This window comes from Molossus molossus, unplaced genomic scaffold (assembly GCF_014108415.1).
Source record: "Molossus molossus isolate mMolMol1 unplaced genomic scaffold, mMolMol1.p scaffold_m16_p_1, whole genome shotgun sequence".
Classification (NCBI taxonomy): Eukaryota; Metazoa; Chordata; class Mammalia; order Chiroptera; family Molossidae; genus Molossus; species Molossus molossus.
Window position 1 is genome coordinate 51,805,798 of NW_023425344.1, and position 25,187 is coordinate 51,830,984.

Below are 25,187 nucleotides of genomic sequence, written 5' to 3' on the forward strand. Positions count from 1 at the left end.
TTCTCAGAGTTGTTGCACTCTGAGATGGATGATGACTAAAACACACCATCCCATCTCCAGTTCTTACAGTGAGTGCTGAGATTATTCAAATTCCTTTTAGGTGTCATCACTGCAGGGAGTTTTTGTGAGTTCTTTCTAGACATAGTTAAACACTTAATCTTCAATACTTTTAGGTATCTTTTTCAAACTTCGTCGAGTGTGTATTTGGATTGAATTGTAATTTGTGTACAGATCTGAGTCCCCTCATCCTATTATGAGCCCCTTCATGGAAAGAACTATGTCATGGTCCTCCGTGTCCTCATAAACCCTTATTGTCTGGATCCTGGTGGTGGGGGGCTCCTAGCATGAATGTTTTACTCTGTGTCTGGGCATGTGTGTATACTACTATTCCCTCTTTGTAATGATACTCTATACCCAGATGGAAACTTCAGACTGTTAGGCTGGTCTTTTTCTCTCATAGATTTTTTTTTATATCGGTGGATATATTCCTAAATGCCTTTTGTTTTGTATAACAATGCATGTATAGTATCAAAAGGAAGTAAAGTTTCACTTCCTATCCTTTTACTTAAAATAATCTCCAGTTTTAGAAAGTAGAACATCCTTTGGATTTATATTCATAAAGACAAAGACTTTTTAAACTTTAAAGGACATACTTAACCTTTCAAGCATTTATTGAGTCCTTGCTATGCATGGAACATATATGTTGGATGTTGAAGATAAAATTATTCTAACTTATTGTCTTAGTCTAGTTGAGGTAAAGGAAGACTTTTTGAAAGGAATGATGTCAAGAGGCACAGAGTAATTATCTATTATTTTGTCTCAGAACTTTTATTTATTCTCGTGCTTTTGCAGTTACCTTTGTATTTTACTTTGTAAAATCCTCATACTACCCTGTTTGGTATTATGTTCTACCTTTTTGCTAGTTTCCAGGATATTTAACTCAAACTTCTTTTAGTTGAAAGACTTTAAGAAAGCATAGCTTGGGGTACCATGTATGGACTTTTCCGCAACAGCTATTTGTTTGACCCATTGATCTGGCTAGTGTGTACTTTTTAATTTTTTTTTAAAGAGAGAGAGGAAGGGAGAAGGAGAGAGAGATAGAAACATTGATGAGAGAGAACATCGACTGGCTGCCTCCTGCATGCCCGCCACTGGGGATTTGGTCCACAACCTGGGCATGTGCCCTGCCGGGAATTAAACCGGTGACCTCTTGGTGCATGGGTTGATGCTCAACCACTGAGCCACACTGCTTCAGTCTGTTCTTAACACAACAACCATAGTGCTTAAAACATAAGCAAATCATGTCACTCTTCCATTTAAAACCCTCCAGTGACTTCCCATGTATACTCAGTGTATGAGTCCAAGATCTTATGGTTCCCCTTAGTGCGTTTTACTGTTTAAGATACAGTGCCATTTACTTATTTATGTTGTTTATTGTTGTCTCCCTCAGTAGAATGGAAACTCCATGAGTGCAGGAATCTTTGGCTGTTTTCTCCAATATGTCATCAACACCTAGGACTATGCCTATTAATAAATTTGTAGTCAGTATTTGTTGAAAGGATGCATGATTGAACCCCCAGATATATCATGACAATTATCTCATTAGTCACTATTTAATGAGTTTATTTCCGCCATCCCCACCTTTGCCCTCCTTTCTCTACCAAACTCCACTCTCAATTTAAACCATCATGTTTTCAAACCAGTTACGCTGAAATGAACTGGTTTTATGAATATATATTAGCCTCTTTGTCTCCCAGGGAGATTTTTATTCTTAGTCAAACTTGGACTAAGTAAATTTATGCTTTTTGTTCTTGTGTCAGCTACCCTTGCCTGTGATGAGTTCTGTGAGAACATGATTAGACCCATGTGTGTGAGCCAGGGGTGAAATCTTGGCATTTCAGTGAGAAGACAGCAGTGTTCTGACTGTAACAGGATCTGAACCAAAACAGTCACTGGCTTCCTAGTGTAAAATCACATTCTCATTTTTTTAGAGCCAGCATCTCCATTCCCTCGGATTGGTCATATTCTGGCGCTTGGTGCTGCTGCTTTCCTGCTGCGAAAATGAACTGCTCTGTTTTCTCAGGCTCCATAGGGGCAACAAGCATTTGATTTCTTCACAAATAGAGCAGAGAAATAGAACCATAGAATAACACTGTGGACACATTTAACAATATTTGTTTAGTGAGTAAAAGAGTTAGACCTTCTGTTACGTTGTCTGCTCTCCCAGTCAATAAATGTTATTGCGACCATTGGGCAATGTTTGACATCAGCCTATTAGGATTAAGGAGATGTTAATTACCTTAATGATAACGTTTAGTAGATTTATAAAGTTATTTTCATATGCTATGAAAGGTGAGAAATGGTCTTCTACATGGCTCCTCAAGGTTGCTTTCAGATCTTTAGTCTGCGTATGCCGAATGCTGTCTAGGTGAACAGCATACTGCCAAACGGTCAAGCAGAGAAGACACAGTGCCTTCTTTTAAGGTGCTTTTTGTGCTTATGTTAACAACAACCACCACCACTATTGCTACTATCACCATTTATTGAGCTCCTACTATGTAACAACCACCACCATTTAAATTCCTGTAAGATGCTTTGCCTCTATTACTTCATTGAATGGTCCCAATAGCTCTTCTAGGTAGATGTGTATCTCTGTACAGTCTTCCCTCGTTTATTGCGGTTAATCTATTCCAGACTCTAGCGGTTGCACCTGGTGTTGAAGGATTCCTGGGGTGCTTGAATACATAGGCCTACAGTCCATATGTACAGTAGTGTTAATTTTAATTGTAATACAGGGGTGTATAATTGACTTAACCAAGCGCATGCTGTATCATTTTCACTGTCTTGATCAACTTTTTAATGAATATATTTGAAAAAACCGTGATAGAGTGAAGTGGTGAAAGTCAAAGCACGAAGTGGTGAGGGACAACTGCAGTTGATTATAAAACTGGATGCAGAGAAGATAAGTCACAATAAACAAATAATAAGTAAACTGTAACATTAAGCTAGAAGAGGTGTCCTGTGGCCACTTTGTGTTTAATTGCTAGGATGAATTATATGAGGACAATTAAGTCCCCTCACTCAAGGAGCTTCCCTTCTAGTAGATACCTTTATCAGGCAAAGTGAGTTGATTTCTTTTACTGATCTTAATTCCCATCTGAAACTATGACTTAATAACAGTATGAGTATTCTCCTCACCTGGTTTTGTTACCTCGATAGAAAGGAGCTGGATATCACCTGGATCTCTTTTGGGTGGCCATCCTCATGGTGGTGTGCTCCTTCATGGCTCTTCCATGGTACGTGGCTGCTACTGTCATCTCCATTGCTCACATCGACAGTTTAAAGATGGAGACCGAGACTTCTGCACCTGGAGAACAACCAAAGTTTCTCGGAGTGAGGTACGTTGCATGAGAATGAAATGGCTCTACAAAACGCATTATGCACACATCCACATGTCAGTCGTAAGGGAATGGGAAGATATGGACAGGGAAGGGCTGGTGATGATTAATTTATTCCTATACTTTGCTTTTCTAGAAAGGACCAAATTTTTCATCAGAAAGAGAGTCTTCAGTATTTTTTGAGTTTACGTCTTATGATAAATAAATTTTCTTTGATTTGTGAAAGGCTAAATGATACAATGTAAAAATGCAGACAGGTCACTCATTTTCTTCAACATGCAGGTCCTTTTGGTGCTTTGGTACTTACTCTATAACATTATATATGGAGGTCAGATCCTTTCATCTTCTGGTCCTTTGAGACTCCCTAAAACTCTTGAGTCTACTTATGACTTTTAAGATTCTATGAAGGGAAAATAATTCTTAATTTCCAGTTCATTTTCTGTCCCCATAAGCATTGAGAAACTTTGAGCTGCAGAGTAGCCATGAAGGACTATATGGGACCTTTACAGTGTTGTGTACTTTTTACAGCAAACCCTGCCCCTGAGTGCTGGGGTGATACAGCTCACAGGGCAGAGCCAGCGTTTCCCACGCCACAACAGTGGGTGATTCTTTCTTGGGGACCGGGGGAGGGGGTGTTGTATGGGAATCATATTTGTTAAAAAGTACTTTTGTTGTTGTAGATTTGGAAATTGGATTGATGGGATTTAATTGCACTTATGAAATTTCCCTGAGCTGTTTATTAATTAGAATGTGGGACAATGTAATATCTGTGTCCTATGAAAGAAGGTGTAATTACACAACAGTGCAAGTTGTTTAAAAAATAAGGACTTCAAAGAGGCCAGTAATTGGTGGACCAAGAGCAAGTGATTTTTTTCTTTCTTGATTCTAAAAGGAGCAAAGGATTTAGCAGAATCAATTTCCTCTTGATGAATTCAACCACATATTGCAATAGTTTTAAGGGAATTTTATATTTATGTTGAGCTTATATGCTACCCTTGAGGTAATAATTACACATGGTATCAACGCCTTTGCTATTTTAGCCAAACATTGATTCAGTTGATGTACTGTCTTTATTGAAGGTGGAAAGACAAGAGGTAGATTGGTAATCTTTTGATTTGGTTTCAGGGAACAAAGAGTCACTGGAACCCTTGTGTTTATTCTGACTGGTCTGTCAGTCTTTATGGCTCCCATCTTGAAGGTAAATATGTGAAATACTTCTTCCTCCTTCTCGAATACTGACAGATAACTGGATATGTGAAGGGTAGAATTTCTTATGAAATATGTGCAGGACTCTCATTAGTTCTATAACACTGAAGCACTGGTTAGATAGAATGAGGACTTTAAAAACCTTTTATCTTGATTTTCTTCTCATTCCTTTACTCCGATGATTGATGATGATGATGATGATGATGATGATGATTGCAATTATTTGGTTGAACCATATTGAACTACCAATATTCAAACTTTTTGACCTATGAAAATGGCAATATCATATAGTTCAATCTAACTGATTTCCCTCCATCCCATGTATTTTATTCCCCTAGTTTCCTTACATTTTTTTTCCCCTATCACATCACTTTCCATTTAGTTATCTCTAACTCCTGGCCCCCTCTACCCTCAAATTAGACTCCTGGGTCACGCCAGTGACTCAGGATAAACATTTTGCAATTTTTCTCTCATTAACTATTACTTACTGTTTCTATTTTCTTTGAATAAGAAGGTCTCATATTCACAAAGGGTGAATAGAGTAAAATTACTGATTTAGAATTTGAAAACTTAGACTTTAAAGTTGTAGAGGTAGTAGAAGTGAGCCCCTCGGCCGCAGGCTCAGGGAACAGGCTACAGAAGCAGAAGAAGGGCCGTGGAGCTTCGGAGGGAACGGGAAGGTGCACCTGCTCTGGGAGGGAGAGCTGCCTGGAGTCGAACCTTTGAAGAAGAAAAATGATCTGATGGGTAATTTTGAACGTTAGGAGCCAATATATAGGTTCGAATGGTGGGGTGAATGTCTGCCTAAATAGATAAATGTAAACTATATGTGAAAGCCTACTTAGAAACAGAAGTAGGACCAAAACAGAAGGTTTAGTACGTACTTGTCATGGAACTTCCAATTTTCTTTTGTGACACAAACATTTTATTTTATTTTCTATTATATAAACAATAGTAGCTGGTTATTGATCATTTGTGTCTTATGCTTTGAACCACAATGCGAATCACCAAAGTCACCTATAAACCTAACAGCTATTAATGACTGTTAACAATATGCTTCCAAATTTTTTCTGAAATTTTTTATTTTTAAACAATTCTAATTTGTAGGGTTTTTAAAATGCTTATTTAATTACACAAGTAATGGAGTAAACACTCCTGTGAAGAATTCAGACAACACAGGACAGGTGGTGAAGGCAAAAACCTTCCATTTCTTTCAGGTTAGAACATTTGTATGTCAATTGCCAGTCTAGTGAATTAGAAAACAGTGGAATTACAATGTCTTGACATATAGATAAGACTGACTTTGCCTTCAGCATACTTAGATTAGTGCATACATTGTGTGTAAAATACCTGGTAAACAGTTAAAAGATTTAAATATTCGTCTTTCGTACTCGGTTTCCACGGTATCAGTTAACTGGTTTAATTTCTTTTTGCTACAGTCAGGAAGGAATATGGATCTCATGTAACACATAGAGTAGTAAAATTAAAAATAACCTTAAAGAAGTCATTTCTGATAATAGAGAGAGGGCCTTAAAAGAGTATAGATCTTATGTTCTACAGCAGAGATTTTCAGCCATTTTCTCTCATGGCACACATAAGCTAATTACTAAAATTCTGTGGCACACTCAAAATATATTTTTTTTGCCGATCTGACAAAAAAAATCAAAAAGGTATAATTTTGATTCATTCACACCGGCCAACTATTGTGTTGGCTGTTGTCATTTTTTTATTTGACTAAGGGAAAAGAGGTCAGTGCCCCTGACTAAATAGTAAGGTTCTGCATGTTGTTGTTGTTTTAAATATGTTTTTATTGACTTATTAGAGAGAGAGGAAGGGAGAGATAGAAATAATGATGTGAGAGAGAGACATGGATCAGCTGCCTCCTGCACGCCCTCTGCTGGGGATACAGTCCCCAACCCAGGCATGTGCCCTGACCAGGAATCTAACCTGGACTTCTCAGTCCATGGGACAACACTCAATCCACTGAGCCACACCAGGCAGGTCGTACTGCATGTCTTAAAAATTCTTGCAGCACAGCCCTGGCCAGGTAGCCCAGTGGGTTGAGTGTTGTCCCCTGCACCAAAAAGGTTTCACAGAGGTTGAAAATCCTGATTCTACGGGGACAGAGGGAAATCTGTTATTGCTTTTGCCGGTGTATAGCAAGTTGTCGGGTAGGGTTGAATTTATCATGTTTCACAGCATCAAGTCCACTGCCAAAATGCTTTATATTCCTCTGTTGTCCCAGAGACACCAGCACATCAGCTAATGGAAAAATCTGGTGACAGCGTTTTACTGCCTAGACAGCAGGACCTCCTCTAGAGATCAGTTTTTAGAGAGGTCACTACAGGCAGTTATGACCCCATGTGTGGGAAACTGTACTGGGAATGAATCTGCTCCTGGGCTTACTTGACACACTGCAACGTTTCTTTTATGGGGTCTCTTGCACTTGGCCACTATTAGACAAGGACTGTTATACAAAGATCTTTCCATCAGTTCCTGTTTACTCATCACCCCCTCCTCCCCACACACATTTCATTTCTTTTCTTTTCATATTATTTCTTTTCAGTAGTACAGTATACAACCCTAATTCAAAAAGTCAGATGTGTTTAGAAATTCTCTTGTTGTCACAGCAAATCGGCCTTCATCATGGAGAATCTGTCAGCTCAGGAATCATGTATGATTCCAAAGGGACACAGAGAATAGATACTGTATAAATTGCTATTTTTAGGATGAGATACAAAACTCACATTTCAACACCACCTCTTCCAAACTGTTTTCTCTCCCTGCACCCAAATATGGCTGCAGAGGAACTAAAGCTGAAAACCCTTTTGTTCTTTCTTTCACAATGATTGTTTTTGCCTCGGATATGCAAAGCACCTTAGTATCCACAGGAACAAATTAGAATACAGAGAAAGGAAAAAGAGATGTAAGGGATCAGAGGGATCAATGAGCATGAGCTTGCTTTCCCTGTGACCTCCCTTAGGTAATCCACGCTTTGGCTCGGCCTCATTCAGCTGCTAGAGTCCGTAATTGTGACTATTTCCACCTCGCACTTTGGGTCAATGCAGAGTCATTGCAGGAATCAGCGAAAAAGGCAGTCAAGCCAATGTTTTTGTTAGGTAAGATTTTGCCCAAAATGTGGAACATGAAATAGTTTTGTTAATGTAGTTTCCAACATATAAAAAACAATAATAAAATGGTATAGCAATAACTACCGAGATTCTTTCCTTAAATAATAGAGATGATTCCTTACTTCAAGAGTCATGTCTGGTAAAGCCAGCTAATTTTAGACCATGTGCCTTTTTATCATTCAAATTTGGTAAGTTAGATGCATTTACCACAGAACTCTTGTAGCTCATTTGAAAACTCAGTTCAGGAAGAAGCAGGTGTTGAGGGTAGGGTTAAACTAAAACTTAAGTTACAAGTGAATCCAAGTTACTATTAAACGTTAAGATTAACAATTAATCTCAGAATTCACACAGAAAGGCATGACGGGTTACCTTGGGGGAGGGAACCTTTTCCCCCCATCTTGTGACTATGTGTGTTTTAAAGAAACAGGTGACAACATTAGAGAATGGTTTTACTCAAGAGTTCACCTTAAAAGGCAGATCAAATGAATAGAAAATGTGTAACTTTTAAACATAAAATTGCTGAACACCTCAATCCCTCCCGAGTTTAGTGGCCTCAGGTGATCCTAGTAATTCTCTCCCATGCATTACGCTGGCTTACTTTGAACATGAAGTTTATGACCTCTATTTTGATCTCTTTGCCAAAATCTGTTTTTTTTACATGGAGGAATATAAGGAATCATAGTGCCGTAGCTTTAAGTTGACCTCAGCCAGCCACGTCACACATGCCAGATCTCGCCACTGATTCAATACAGAACTGCTGGGAAACAGGCATAAGTGGCTTCCGGGGCTGGTGAACGGTTTCTCTCTGTGGTTCTGTAGTGGGAATATTGCCTGTTCAGCTAGTGCGCTGTATGGGAGACTTGGGGAGACTGAAGAGCAGTGGAAAGATGAAAAGAGTTCCTTGAGCTTACATTTTCTTTTTTTTTTTTTTTTGGCAAGCCTAGAGAAATAAAGATCATGTAAAGTTCACTGCTACCTCAGTTGTCTTTGCTTGAATTAGTTTATCTTTCACATGAGGAGTAGCCAAAATTTATCTTTCAGATTTGTTTAGTGTTCTAAAACGTGGAGGATAGCATTTAATTTATATTTGGCAAACATCGGTTGACCTCCGACAGTGTGCCACACACTCTGTTCATTAATATGGAAACAGAGATAAATGATGATGATGATGGTGGTGGTGGTGGTGATTGCAGTAGTAGCTCTTATTTATCGAGCTTGGCATTGCACCAAGGGTTCTGCACGGATTTTTTAAATGTAGTTCTCCAATAACACAAAACTATGTTCATAGTTGTATTCATTTTACTGATAAGAAAAATTATGAATAACTTGTCGGGTCACAACATTCTTAAACGGTAGAGCCAAGATTTGATCTTAGGCAGTTCTGGCTCCAAAGGCTGATTTCATAACCATCAGAGTTTGCCACCTTTTAAAATAAAACTGTCCTTGCCGTCAAAGAATTCGTTCAGTTTTGTTTCCCATGAGATGATCTTTCCCAGCCTCTTTGATCCGTTTCCCAAATCTTTTATGTAAAGAGAAATGTGGCATTTTCACAAACTCATCATACTTCACTCCATAGTTTTTCAGTGGCTAGGGACCAGTTTGCAAATCAGCAACTTTCCTATTAGCCCAGATTTCTAAGGCTTATAGGCAGTAGGGTGTTAGTTTAATAACATGTTTCTAAAGACAGCTGTTATCGTTGAAAGGCAATATTGTAGAGCTTAAGTAACACCAAGACTTCAAGTCTGACCTTTGCAGCCATCCGTTTGGACTATGCTCCTGTCCCTCACCTCGCCCCCACCGTGGAGGGACCAAAGAGAGTGTGCTTTGCAGTTGCAGGCTTTTGTCTTGGCAGTGAAGGTCCTGATGATAACTGTAGCAGGGCCACATCATTTATTATTATCAGCCCGGCCCGGAGCTAGTTGTGTGCCATGTAATCTTTAGCATACCTACCTACTACATGGATGAGAAGACCGAGGATATTTCACAACAGGTAGAGCCAGAATTGGAACCCAGGTCTGTCTGGTTTCTGTGCCCTTGCTCTTAAATGGGACCTCATTCAGGGTTTTACACACACACACACACACACACACACACACACACACACACAACTATTCTGCTGGGAGGCCTCATTCCTGTACTGAAATCTGTGCAAACCACAATCTATTCTTCTTATTAGACTTACCCTTTTGACATTTTTTCTTATGGAAATAATCTAACACTAGCAGAAAATCAAAGGGAGGGAGAAATGAAAAAGAATGGAATGACAGTCACCAGAATTTTCAAATTTCACTGACATAGTCTGAATCTGACCTAATCTGAATATGCTCATCTTCATTGACTTCATCTCAGTTTCATTATTCTGTCTGATAGGATCAAGCATTTCATTTTTCAGTTTTATGTTTATTAAAGGCATCATAATATTTATTTATAATTACACTTTTTGGTTTTCTGGTTATGATTGATTATATTTTTCTTAGCATAATTTTATCATTTGGCAATTCTTGATATGCCTGTAAACATAGTATACTTTTGTGTTTTAATTTCTCCTGTCTTGCTTTGTAAAAATGTCTACCTCCTATTACTGTGTATATTATATTAACTTAAAATGGGATCCCATCTTTTAAAAACACATTCTTCTTTCCTTCCTTGGGGAAATTTATATTGTGATGAATCTGATGTGACTCAGAAACCAAATCCATAAGACATACCCTCTAGTCCAGTAATTCTGTTCAATGTCATCAAGATTTCCATACTGGAAGATTTTTACTGAAACACTGCATTATTGTAAAAACAAAATGGTGAATTTTACAAGACATTTATATTACAGTGAAGTTGGCCAAAAATCAGATTTATGACCTTCCTTGTATATACTGTTTTCACTAAGTGATACTTTTTAAAAACATCTTCATATCTAAAGCTATTTTCCTCCCCATACCCCATGCCATTCTGAGTTATTGGTGACTTCTGATTTGATGTTGTGGTAGAGTCAGTAATATCTGTCATCATAAGTGCGGAAAGAATAGGCCTCGGCTCAAGCACAGTTTGCCTTCACTTTGACATAGAATCACATTAGAGAAAATATTCGCTCAGCCAAGGTGAGAGGTGGACATAAGGCCAGGATCACCTTTGTGATTATTTTCTTTCAAGCCAGGAAAACACTTTATACAGATGAAAAAGTAACTACTGCAGAGTTTCTAGCCATTTTCCTCCTAGAAAAGAGACGGGACGCCTCCCACCTTTCTTTTCTTCCCAAGAAATTGGAAATAAAATTACAAGAAGGAAATCATCTTATATTATAGAAAAATGGAAGCGCCCCCGCCTGTAGAAGATATTTAAAAATTAAGAAATAAGTCAAAGCTATAAAATGGTACCTTTGTTAGTTTCATTTTGTAAATTATTTGTATTAATATATACAGAGTGATGGTAAGGAAAAGAAACATGCACATTCTGAAAGAAATACAGGCACATGTCAGAACTCAAGCGGCTGGAACGTGATGTGTCCACCTCTTTGTGGTGACTGTGGGGTATTACACACTCATGCCTTCACCACCACACACACCACCCCTCCCACCCCTTTCTACATTCAATAGCATTTATTTTTCTTTGGGCTTTGGTCAAATTACCTAGGTTAAAATTGTTAGTCTTTTTTGGAAGCATGTGATGTTTTCTAGACGTAAGTATAATTATTCCTTATAAACCTGACAATTCCTCTAACTAACCAATAACAATTGGAGACACTCGTGACATTTTGGAATTTACTATTTTCCCAATAGTGGCCAAAGGATCTCAGATACAGAACTGTTTTAGATAATCACAGAGAAGGGCTGAAAGAAATTGTGCTTCACTTAATGCATGCAATAGTTCTTCAAACTCACAAGTCATACTGTTTTCTAGCTACAGTGGCTCCCTTTATGTAGGTTAGGTGAGATTGGACCTAAGTGATTGCAGTTTTAGTGTTTTAGCTTTCAAAACTCCTAGAGTTACTTAAGCTTCCTTTCAAAATAGAAGCTTGAGAACCTTTTGTAGTCCAGAGAGGACTTCCCAGAAACAGTCATCCTTCATTTGCTTAGTAACCCTGTAGTACTAGGGACGTTTCAAAGGTCTAGAAATAGATAAAACTTACGAACATCACAGTGGAACTTCCTGTTATTAAAACACTCTGTATTAATATAAAAAAGACTCGTGCTAATTAAAGCATGAAATGTATTAATTTAGTTTTTATAGTTGTGGATTAATCCCTGGGTGTAATTAATTGCTTGCAGATGCTTGGTGCTCCTTTCAAGCAGTGTTCTCATTAGCTAGTCCTCAGTATTCCTGAGGGGAAGAAAGGGGACAGTCGTTTGATGTTTTCTTAATTGAAAGAAGCATTTAAAGACCAAGCTGATAAATCATTTGGTGAAAATTATTAAGGAAAAAAGTCAACATACTGTTGGAAAAAGAACTGGAAGTTCTCAGGAGTGAGATGACCCTTCACCTCTTTCTGTCTCCCAGTCCCTGCAAGCATCTGACTTACATAGTCATTCCTTTTAAGGGGAAAGGGAAGCAAACGTGTTTTTTTTTCCATTAAAAAAATAATTATTAAGGTCATGCATGCTTATTGTTAAAAAACAAAATCAAAAACAAAAAAGAGGCATCAAATGAAAATCAAAAGTCTTCTCACCCTCCATTTATTTCAAGTACAAAGGGTTTAGAAGTTTATCAATGATTAGTAAAGCACATTAATTAGAGATGTTTATATAATGATGTCCTGTCCTTTAGTTTCAGACGTGGCTTTTATTTAAACTTTCCCTCTTCATTACTATCTTTACTATTATTATTATTTTTAACCGGTCTCCAATTTGTTTCTTTTCTAGTTTATTCCCATGCCTGTACTCTATGGCGTGTTCCTGTATATGGGGGTCGCCTCCCTTAATGGTGTCCAGGTGAGTTTCCCTTGGCAACTTAAGTATAGTCATGTTTTCCTACTAATAGGCCAGTAACAGATCTTTGAAGGGAAGTGATCATTATTTGCTAAGTTTTTAAAGTGCATTTGTTTTCTACTTTCTCTACTATTCATCTACTTTGCATTTTCTGATTTAATTAACAAAGTTAGCGTGTGTTAACAAATGTTATCATACACACCCATTCTTAAAATAGGCTGTTAAAGGTCACGCAGCCAGGAAAGTAAGAAAGCTATAGCCAATCTTTCTCCTTTCCTTCCTTCCTCCCTTTCTCCCTTTCCTCATTCCTTATCTTCTTTCTTTTTGTCTCAAAAAGGAAATCAACCCTTTGAGTGTGCTCTTCAAGATACTAGTTGCCATTTGCCTTTTACACTATACTCAGAACAGGCTAATCTTTTGATGTGCTTTTCACATGACTGAGTTCAGTGATGAAAGGTTTTGAACCAATAAAAGAATAAAGTCAGTGTGGTTTATATGCTACTTTTGTTGAAATCTTCAGCTATTCACTACTGGTAAAATTGGCCCCCTTTTAAAAAAAAATCATTAGGGAAAACCTTGTAAGGGGCTTTGTCTTTCCATCGAGGTTTAATGTAATCGGCGCCAGGAAACTGGGGTGTGCTGCTCTCTGGTACCTTGTTCGCTGTAGGTTATGTAGCACTTCGTGAGGTTTTCAAGGGAGAAGATGGCATGTTCTGTGAACATCATCACAATTTATTTAAACTCCTTCATAATAGACCTTGCTTTCATTTATTGAATTTAGATTAATTTGGTTTTAGAGTCAGATGGAGCTGAGCAAATGGCCACACTCCCCCGAAGAGAAAAGGCTTCTTCATTTTTCCTTATTTAGGCCCACTGTGTAGAGTTCTTCACCATTTGGATATTTGTTCCAAAACACAAGGTTGTTCTTCAGAGATAGGACTAGATGAATATGAATGTGTGTTTATTTATTCCCATGAAGCTTTTGGGAAGATAAATATATAAAAAAATATTTTATTTGTACCTGGCATTGTAAATAATTTTTACTCTTCTGAGTGGAAAAACATGAAATTAATATGACCTCAAACTAAGAGTTCTTATATTTGTTTAGCTTTAAAAGGTCAATCTAGATGAGAAGTTTGATTTTATGCATTCTGGGTACTTAATTGATGGTTAGAGCTCAGAACATGTTTATTAAATAGAAGAAAAATGTATTTTATAATGATGAGGGGAAATCCTTTGCTGAAGCGAAAGAGTAGATTTTTAAAATTCTGTGGTGCTCTTGTCCCTATTGTCTTCTCTCTTGTCCTTCCTTTCCTCTTGATTCTTCCTCTTTTAGAACTTTTGGCAAGATTTGTTTTAGCAAGATGTTTTTGTAACCCGATTTTTATAAGCAAGGCCCCCACTAGTCTAGTGGTAGAAATAGCTCTAGTGGTAGAAAGAAAACACTTTCATGGGGAAATCACTTCGGAGATTATTGTCTGTGACAGGCTAGTTTCCTTTTACACCTTTCCCTTCCCTCCAGAAAGAAAGCAGGGGTAGTTTTTCAGCATTCTTGTTACATAATCATTCAATTCAGCAGTTATTTTCTGAGCATCTTCCATCTGAAAGATCCTGGGGTAGGTACTGAAATGTTGTCCTTGTCCTCATCATCAGTGTACACGCAGCAGTTACTCTGAGGCACAGCACCTGGTCATTTCGGTGCCTGTTGTCTGTGCCGGTGTGATCGCCTCTCCTGGGTTCACATACCTCATTGATGACACCCTGAAACTCACTGTAATTAATATTCACATGGCTTTTCTCTTTTTAAAAAATGGTAACGCATTGTCGAAAGTATTAGGTAAGTTATGCCATAGATAATGTGGAATTTATGAAAATACCTATGCATTCTCATTTTCAACTTGGATACGTCCTTTCTATCCTTGAACTGTCCCTGAAATGTGTGTGGCGCATGGCTGCATCTCCTCCTCTTTCAGATAAGACAAAGGTAGAATAAGACACATGAGTTGGGTGCCTTGCATCAGCGTATCATTATTAAAATAGTCACAAGATTCATTGTCCCAAGACTCAGATAGTATAAGTAGAAAGTAAGAGATGAACATCTAGAATTTATATTTTGCTTTGTGACTTTATTCTTGGTGGCCACTTTATATCATATGTCTGCATAACATTCCTGCAAAATAATAAAAATCAGAAGACTCATATCGTGTCTAACTGTGCTAGACTAAATGTTTACAGTCTGATTACGGTCCTCTGAAAAAGACACTGCTTGCCCAAATTTCAGTCCAAATTACAGTGTATAACTCACTAGTGGATAGTTAGGCGTGATGGAAAGGACGGTGTAGCCGCTGTTGAAGTAATCGGTTGTTCTCTCTTCCCATTCCTCCCCAGTTCATGGATCGTCTGAAGCTGCTTCTGATGCCTCTGAAGCATCAGCCTGACTTTATCTACCTGCGCCATGTCCCCCTGCGCAGAGTCCACCTGTTCACTTTCCTGCAGGTGTTGTGTCTAGCCCTGCTCTGGATCCTCAAGTCAACCGTGGCTGCTATCATTTTTCCAGTCATGGTAAGGATTTCTTTCATTGAACCTGCCCATGAGGTCATACCAATATCATGTGATTACTGTAATATGGGACACAGGTACCTTTCATGTGTGGTTCCAGTTTTTTCCAGCTTTGACCAAATCACTTTGCTCAGTTGTCATGTAAGGCCCCTGTGTCTTTGATTAGTAAAATGAGGATGGCATTGCTGTTGTTATTCTGAGCATCAGTAACGAGTATCAGATATATAGCACAATGCCTGGCACATAGCAGACCCCAGTACAGATTAGTTATTGTAAAATTACTCTGTACATAGAATCAATCTAACACATAGAGCACATTGCAGTCCAAATAACAGAGAACAAATTGGGCAACTTATGAGAGGTTATCCAGTGAATGAAAGGAAACGGGGTGAGAAGCTTAGTTTTTGAGGTTCTTGCTAGTTTGTATTATGCTGAGTTTAAGTATGGGCTCTATCCTTGCTGTGATATGATGAGAAGCAAGGTAAAGTAACTAATATTTCCTTCTCCCATAAATGAGAGAAGGAAAAAAGGAGATGCCAACTCTGTATTTGGTTCCATTACTGAATTTTATACTTCACCATAGCTTTCCATTTCTTGCAAGAAAATGCATGTGCCCATCCTTGAAACGAGTCACAAAGCCAGCCTCGGGCCCACTCTGTCACCCGAAGACTTTGGAAACCAAATTTTCCTATATAAGACATATTTCATTTTTAGTAAAAATTCTCTTAGCTAGGATTATTATTTCATTTTATGAGTGTTTGTTGTTTATAACTGTTTTTTTTTCTCCAGGGAAACAGGAAAAATGGTATAAAATACTAATGATACTTGTTGAGTCAGATTTTTTTAATAATCCCTTATATCTTTTTCCTTTCTTTTTCTTTTATTTATTTTTTAATTATTTCAATTATGATTTACACTTAATATTATTTTGTATTAGTTTCAGGTGTACTGCATACTGGTTAGACAATCACATACTTTACAAAGTGTTCCCCGATACTGCCAGTACCCACCTGGCACTATACGCAGTTATTACAATAGTATTGATATATTCCCTGTGCTGTACTTTACATTCCTGTGACTATTTCGTAACTGCCAATCTGTGCTTCTAGTCCCTTCACCTTTTCAGCCAGTCCCCACCACTCCCCCTTAAAGTCTGTTAACTTACTAGAAAACACACTGAGTGTTAGAAACGACTCTCATTTGCCTGTTGGTATAACCTACCTATCTACTGGTTTTGCTGAAGCTAGGAAAACAATTAAATTAGACCTGGATACATTTGAAATACTTCTAGCAAATCACTTACTGCTTGTGCTAAATAATAATAATAAAAAGTTTTACCTTTATAATGTTTTTTTTTTTATCTTTTGAGAGCTTTTCTTTGATCAATCATATAATTTTAGTAAGGCAGATTTATTAACTTCTCTAGGAAATGAAGAAACTGATATCCAGAGAGCTTATAGGTAAAGACAACTGTTTATTTGAAGCAGAGTCATGACTCTTGTATCCTAGTGCATACAGATTTTACTGTTGAGCCAGGGACCTCTTTTATGTCCCTTCAAGGTTAATCTTCAAGAGCTATTTATGGAATCAAAGATCCAGAGTTTAAGAATACTGATGTTAGAGGCAGATGGCTGGGACCCTCTGCCGTACCTTTTTCTGGCTTAGTGATCTTGGATGACACACTTCTGTCTCTCAGCCTCAGTTTCCTCAGCTGTGAGATGGAGATCATAGTATCTACTCTTTGGGTTTCTTGGGGGAATAAATAAGAAAATACTGCCTAACAGTTTTAGCACAGCATCTGAAACACAGTCCGCATTCAGTTATCGGTAGTTTTGAAGTCGCTCAGTAGATGAAATGGTCTATGCATATTCAGCTACTACCTCTTTGTTAATACTTGGAATATATTTCAGTGTACTGTATGTTGCACAGATTTTCTCGATTTTTCAAAAACATATATAATGTTTTAATTTTGAATAATTAGAAATTGGATGCAGGCTATTTTTTTCCTTTAACTTTTTAGTTATTGAAAAGCTGACATGGAAGAAAATCGTTTAAAAACGAATCCTTTCACACTGAAATTCGAAGTGAATTTGATTACACATTTCAGTGAACAAAAACAAAGTGAGTTTCCATTAAGACTTTTCTGAACGAAGTTTCTCCATGAAGAAAATGTGTATGGTCCACTTAATAGAAGTTCATATAAGCAAGATGAGTTCCCTGGCCTTATACAAAATAGGTTTCAGCTGCTTTTGACAGAGCCGGATTTCTCTCCTGGGGACTCCATCGGACATGTTTTCTTTCATGTTGTTTCAATGTTTCTTCTTGCAGATCTTGGCTCTTGTCGCTGTCAGAAAAGGCATGGACTACCTCTTCTCCCAGCATGACCTCAGCTTTCTCGACGATGTCATTCCAGAAAAGGACAAGAAAAAGAAGGAAGATGAGAAGAAAAAGAAAAAGAAGAAAGGGAGTCTGGACAGTGACAACGATGACGTAAGGAACTTTCCAAAATTCTGAAGTGAAGCGAAAGAAATAAATGTGAAAAATCAAATTTTTTTATTGATGTGAGGTGTATGGCTGAGGTCCAAGAATATTTACTTGTCTGTGTTACATGTTAGTCTTCACCTTCCTTTGCCTTTTATTTTCGCTCTTTGTTTGTTTGTTTTTTTTAAATATATTTTCTGTAGCCTTTCTTTAACCATTAATACACTAAAAATGATAAAATGGCTTCTAAAAACCAGACAAAGAAAAAGCCCACCATGTCTAAAGAACTCCAGTCTCATAGATTAAAAGAAAGTTTGATTAGTGATGCCATAAAATGTATTTGGTTTGCTATTGACAATCCAGGATTTAAATGTGAGATAACTCTGCTTTATGTAATGTTAAGCCTACTGTGGACAAATGTTGGTGCCCTCACGTCCTGTGATCTTTGTTTGAGTAGGCTCTCAACCAAAGTTCTCTGCTATTGCACTTTGCATTGGGCTTTGACATGATTTTGGATTATTTCTCTGTAACCCTTCAATAAAAAGGAAAGGGAATGGGACTTTAGGGTCTTTTTATATAATTGTCATAGACAGTCTCATAATCTAATGATCCTCCTTCAGTTGGGTGATAAAGTTAAAAAATAAAATAATTGCCCATTTTTTCTTTAGGAGACCATTTCACAGAAATATAGGTGCTCCCATAGGAGTCTATAATTAGTGCTAGGAGCAAAGGTGAGATATGTTTCACACACACACACACACACACACACACACACACACACACACACATACACAGTAGCCTTTTGAAAGGACTGCCAGATTGACATTTTCTATGTGAAGATTTATTCTGGATTCTTTTACACAGTGCAGTATCACCGTTCCAATGGGATCCCCAGTATCTAAAGTGGGAGTGTGGTTCATTTTTGGTGTGTACTCTATACTTGATCATTTTGATTGATCATGCATACTTGTCCATAATTGCCAAAGCAGCTCTTTATAGGATGTATTTTTGTTTTTACTTTACAGATGAGGAAATTTAGACTGAGAAATGTTAAGTCCTTTTTCTAAGTGTACACAACAACACAACACACCTCAGCTATTTGCTGGGAATCTGGCGTATGGAGAGCTTTCCAGTTGTTCTGATTTGTAGTGATTTCCATTGGTGCAGTTCTAGTTTTAACTGGCTCACTCCCATGACCTCAGAAGAGAGGAAAACGAATGTGAGGGAGAAAGATGGTATAGAATTTGAAAAGCTAGCAAAGTGGGAGTGATTGTATCTCTGGCTTCTCTCCTTAGTACAACGTAAATGATCATAGGACAAGTGTAATCGATACTGGGAGGTAGGGAGGGCTGTATAGTAACACCTTTCTTAAAACTTACAAATTTCTTTCACAGTCTGACTGCCCATTCTCAGAAAAAGTTCCAAGTATTAAAATTCCAATGGACATCATGGAACAGCAACCTTTCCTAAGTGATAGCAAACCTTCCGACAGTGAGTAGAACTAACCTCTTGCTTATCTGCTTTAATATGATTTGCACTTGCGGAGAAAAACCTTTAGAACGATCATTTACATTAACTTTCTTTCTTTTTTCTATATGAAGATTTACACTTAATTATTTAAAAAGCTTCATTTTTACATTCTCTGAGCTTACCCTTTCTTCCTTGTATCCATAACCTTTTAAGTTTTTGTTTGATAATCTTTCCTCTGATCCAAGTTATCACCAGTTTCTTTCAGTTGCTAAACTCATAACCATGTTTTTAATTGATTTTCCTTTTTCCTGCTGGTATTCAGAGTTGCGGCTTCTAGGACTACATCACTGTCTGTTACTGTTTGTCTTCCTTAGGCTTCAGCCAATGACCAAATCAGCTCAAAAGAGAAATTGCAACATGGTCTCTCAATGATCAATGAATCAATAATATTGAGAATTTGGAATAATTTATTATTTTAAATTTAATTGGCAATCATCAAATATTAATGGAACTTTTTAGGTATAGCTTATAAGATTTGTGCATTTCCTCCCTGATTTCTTCATTTCTTCCTTGCTATTTCAAAATCACCTTTGTAACGGCACTGTTTTTTTCTGAGGTAATAGCCTGATGGCTAAGGTGTAATGATTTCTGACATGTCACCTTTTCTTTTTTAATTAAAAGACCCCCTAAAAACCGGGGAGACCTCTGTAGTAACATTACTGAATATATCTCAGGCGTTTCCAATAGCAAATAGCAGTTGCCTCCAGACTACATTCACTTTGATGAGTTCTCATTTGAAATGTATTTTTTGTTGTTGTTAATCCTCACCTCGTTGACTTTTAGAGAGAGTGAAAGGGAAGGGGGAGTAGACAGAGAGAGAAACATTGATATGAGAGAGACACCTTGATCGGTTGCCTCCCGCATTAGTCCAGACCAGGACCAGGGATCAAAACTGCAACCCAGGTACATGCCCTTGATGAGGAGTCAAACCCTTGAACCCTTTGGTGTGCAAGCCAATGCTCTAACCACTGAACGACACTGGCGAGGGCAAGAAAATGTATTTTTTAAGATCCAGGTGCACTTCAAAGTCTCCTGATTTGCTACAGGAAAAAAGACAATTGAGACATTTTTAATTCTATTTGACAATGCTCCTTCAACTTCTTTTTTAAAAATTTATATTTTATTGATTTTGGAGAGAGACGAAAAGAGAAGGAGAGAGACAGAAACATGGATGAGAGAGAACATTGATTGGCTGCCTCCTGCATGTCCCTCACTGGGTATCAGGCCCACAACCTGGGTGTGTGCCCTGATCAGGAATCGAGCCGGTGACCTCCTGGTGCATGGGTTGATGCTCCACTACTGAGCCACACTGGCCGGGCTGCCCCTTCAACTTCAGTAACAGCTTACCAAGACAAGTTTGAAATGAATGACTATTTGTAAAAATAGGTATATCAGCTTTTTATGGCTATATAACAAATGACCACAAAATTTAGAAGGTGAAAACAACAAATGTGTTTTCTAATACAGTTCCTGACATTCTGAAATTTAGGAGCAGCTTATTTGGATGGTTCTGGGTCTGGGTATCTCATGAGATTGTAGACAAGCTCTTGGCTAGGGCTGAGCCTGAAGGCTTGACTGGAACTGGGATCTGCTTCCAGACTCACGCATGAGGCAGTTGGCAGGAGCTTCCGTTCCTTGGCCTGTGGTCATCTCCGTCAGGGCTGCCCACACATGGTATGGCTTCCCCCAGAGCCAGTGATAACAGAGTGTGGAAACAGGACAGAAACTGCAGTCTTTTATAACTGAACCTCAAAAGTGGTATATCATCCCTTCTGCTGTCGTCTATTGGTCACATAAAGCAACCCTGGTACAATGTGGGAAGAAGTTATACAAGAGTATGAATACCAGGGGGCAGGGAGCAGGGAGCATGGGGATGTCTTGGAATCTGGCCACCACACTAGGTTTAAAGAATTAAAACACTCTCACTTTTAGTGTCCAATCTATATGGATCCTATAATTTATAACTGAGGTTAATTTCTTCTCAATCCTATAAGTGGGATTTAGTTAATATTTCTTTTTTTAATTTAACCATTTTCCTTTTTTTAATGAAACCATATTCTGGCTTCATTTTTCATCTCTAGACCATTAACAGCAAACAAAGACCAAAAGAGAGCCCTGTGTGAATGTGGTCCTTTGACATCTTACGCCGGTAGAGCCCTTCCGAGTACAGGTTGGAAGTTGCTTTAGAAAAAGAAAAAATCACCAGTTAGAATTTGAGGCTCCTGGGAAAAGTTTATGGCAATTAGATTATTTCGTGCTAGTTTTCTTCATTCTCCCCAAAACCCTTGAAAAAGCATCCTTTGAAAGTTGACATTAGAAATTTACTTAAGCAAACCACCCATGATCATTCAAGCTGAAATCTTTCTAATGTTGTATTTATCTTTTATAATAGATGAAAAAACAAAATTGATAGATATAGTACAAATAAATTCCTCAAAATCTTTTTATTCCTCCATAAATAACAGGACAAAATTGCGAATGCTGAAGATGTAAGGAAATCCAAGGGCAAGTAAAGCATTAAGTAGATGATATCACTTTCTAAAAATGATTCACTTACCTCCTCACTGGAAAAAAAAAAATCAGTGGTTCTTCCCAGAAAACCCAGAGTAAAGGAAACTAATTGATTCTGGTTTCATCACACTGGTTAGATTCTTACCTTGATACAGTGTTTATTGAAATTGTCTAAACTTGTCTTTCTTATCTTCCCAATTGTGAAAGATGCATCAATTTCTATGGAGATTTTTATTTTCACTCTAGTTTTATATATTACCAAAAACTGCTCTTTATGATTAACAAAGATTTTATTCCCCCCAGGAGAAAGATCACCAACATTCCTTGAACGCCACACATCATGCTGATAAAATTCCTTTTCTTCAGTCACTGGGTATGCCAAGGTAAAGGAAGGCCCAGTGTTTTCCCGGTGTTCTGTGGGATGATTGCCCCACAGAAATGTAGTCATGGTGGGTTATTGGCAGAACACCTTGTTCTCCTTCTTTGCAATTTATTTTAAATAAATTACCCAATCAGCAAACCTTGCCCAAGTTTTCCCTGGTAGAAAGCCCTCTATGAGCTACTTACTCTTAGAAATACTGAAATCTTTCAGGATCATAAGATAAAGCCCAGGATCATGTTAGCGCTCATCATTTCTGTACCACCTCTGATTTAAGGGGTACCTGCATTTCCAGTCAGCTCTTCTCCAGGACTTTTCTTCTCTCTTAACACAACTCTGGAGATTTCAGATACTACTTGATTATCAAACATGGGAAGTCCCTGAATGTTGTCTTCATGCAAGTCTTTTTGTCCTTTAAGTTGACAGTATCACCCACCTGGCAGTTCACCTTCTTAGTGTGTGAGTGGTTTTTTTTTTTGTTTTTTTTTTAAATTTAGGTATGAGAACTTATGAATTTTTTACTTGAATATCTTGACTCTGTTGGTACCTCTATCCCCATTTAAAAATGTTTGTTTTTAATACGTAAAGAGGAGATAAATATTTAAAGAGAACAAAGAAGGATACATTTGGCTTCTCTACAATGCATAAACATTTGACAGGTGATAAAGGAAATCCGATTTACTTACTGTTTCTTTTCTTTTCTTTTTCTCTAGTCCTCCTAGAACTCCAGTACAAGTTGTGCCTCAAATTAGAATAGAACTTGAGCCTGAAGACAATGATGATTACTGGAGGAGCAAGGGAACAGAAACTACATTGTAACCTGTTTGTCTTTCCTCAAACTAACAGCTTTTTTTTGTCCATGGTCTTGTTTTGTATCTGGTTGTTTATTTTTTAACTCTTGTTTTGTTTTGGTTTTTGGTCATTGGCCAAACGATACAGTGCTTTCTCTGCGTCTCCCTTGCATAGGTAAAATTCAGACAACAGTGCACCATTCCTTACGAACAACATCTGAAAAATCCCCTTTTCATTATACTCTCAGATGTATCCTCTGACAGCCAAATTCCTCTGTCACATAAGACATGCACAGACCTGTCCTTTACCTTTATTAAGCAGAGGGCAAAAGTATTGAGGATTTTATAACACCTTTTATTCAAATATTGAAGGAACTTACCACTTTAGCTTTGGAGCTGTGCTTACTGGCTTGTCTGTCTGGTAGAACAAACCTTGACCTCCAGGCGGTTCTTCTTGCTTCTAGAGCTCTCTGATTTGCTCTTGCTTATAAACCCTAACCCTAGAATTATCGAAGGAAGCAAAACTAAAGGTACTTTACTCCCTGTAGAGAAAATATTGCCATCATTGTAGCAGGTGTTGGAATGTCCCTTTTTCCTATGCAACTTTTTTTAACCCTTTAATGAACTTATCTGTTGAGTACATTTGAAGACTATTTTTCTTCCTAGATTTTGTTGTTTAAATTATGGGGCCTAACCTGAAACTTATTTTTTGTCAATTTTTTAAACTTTTTTTTAATTACTGTAAAAAAAATGAATTTTTTCCTGCAGCAGGAAACATAGTTTTGAGTAGTTCTACCTCTTATTTGTAGCTGCCAGGCTTTCTGTAAAAATTGTATTGTATATAATGTGATTTTTACACATGTACACACACAAATACACAATCTTTAGGGTAAGCCAGAGGGCTAGATCAGAGGAAAAACACCATGTTTCTAAGCATCCATTTTTTTCCCTTTAAAAGAAATTTATCTGTTCTTTGAAGGAGACGGGGGGAGAAGGGAGAAGCTCCTATGTAATGGGAATAGCTGATGTTTTGATAATAGTAGTATCCAGGCACAGATACTAATTAAATTACCATGTCGATGTCCTATGCAGTATTGTTAAGTTGATTTTTTTTTGAAATATTTGTGTTTGTGTATATACTCTGTGTGTGGCTGGTGCACATATGTGCAAAGTTAGAGATATTAATGGTAGGTGAAGGGCAGAGTTACCCAGCCTCTGGTGTCAGTTTTTATAAAACCCAAACCACATATGAAAAATCCACCAGAGGTCCAAGGGACTTACCGTTATGTACATGAGGGTGAATATATTTTATTATCCAGATATCAGTAACCATCACTAAAACAATAGCCCATATTTACAATACAAAATCCATAGAAATATCAATAGACCATTTACACATCTATAAAGTGTTTATGGGACTACAAATAGATCTGCACAGGTATGTGTATACATTTTAATAAGACACGCATTTTTTAGGATGGAAAAGCAATTATACTTTGTGATTGGGAGGTTCAGAATATATATATTTATGCATACACACTTCAAGGTACCATACTGAAAATTAGAGAAAAGAAAATTAATTTTTATTAACTAAATTACCACGTTATTTAAATATAATGCTTTTAATAGGTTGGATTATGTATTATGAATCTGCATTAAAAACATTTGAATGTTGAATCCATAGTTGGGAGTCATCCAGTCATGTTTTGTGATCTGTCCTAATCAAAACAGATTGTTGGACAAGTACAGAAACAATGAAACCTCCTATTTTGGTTTCATAATGTATACATATTGACTCCTACTTATTCTTATATTAATTAAATTATAATTCTGTTCTTTTGAAATTCTGATTATAAAAAAATTGATTCCAAATTAGCTATTATTTTTATAGATTCTAATCTTAAAACTTTCAATTTTATACAAATTAGACATAAGCGACCTGCAATTTTTTCATTCAGATGAGTGGCAAATTACCTGTTATTTGTTAAAACCTCACATGCTAAGTTTTAGCATCATGTTTGTATTTACAGCTATTGGTGAAATGATGACTCTATATTATATAGACTTTTCATTACCCTAAGATAAAATAAGAAGCTTCCGGCCCCCCCTTTATTTTTAATGATGGAAGTACCAATGTTTAGAAACCATGCAAATATGTTCAGCCTAACTGAGGATCTTGTTAAATTAATGACATTTTTTTTTTTTTATCCTCACCCAAGGACATTTTTTTATATTTTGTTCAGATAGAGTGGGAGAGGGGGAGAGAGAGAGAGAGAGAAACA

General features: G+C 37.4%; 1 protein-coding gene across 2 annotated transcripts in view; it reads left to right on the forward strand.

The window, feature by feature from the left end:
• SLC4A4 (solute carrier family 4 member 4) overlaps positions 1-23,584 on the forward strand; it is a 345,490-nt gene extending 321,906 nt beyond the window's left edge. Inside the window, exons 18-25 of one of the 2 annotated variants that reach the window (XM_036264537.1) lie at positions 3,220-3,398; positions 4,524-4,596; positions 12,589-12,657; positions 15,043-15,216; positions 17,542-17,703; positions 19,089-19,185; positions 22,039-22,118; positions 22,828-22,888. In XM_036264537.1, coding sequence (XP_036120430.1) covers positions 3,220-3,398; positions 4,524-4,596; positions 12,589-12,657; positions 15,043-15,216; positions 17,542-17,703; positions 19,089-19,185; positions 22,039-22,082 — 798 coding nt within the window. In that variant the 3' untranslated portion in view covers positions 22,083-22,118; positions 22,828-22,888. Of the gene's footprint in view, positions 1-3,219; positions 3,399-4,523; positions 4,597-12,588; positions 12,658-15,042; positions 15,217-17,541; positions 17,704-19,088; positions 19,186-22,038; positions 22,119-22,827 lie in introns of both variants that reach the window. The other variant, XM_036264545.1, reaches the window with a different exon arrangement.
• The last annotated feature ends 1,603 nt before the right edge of the window (positions 23,585-25,187 follow it).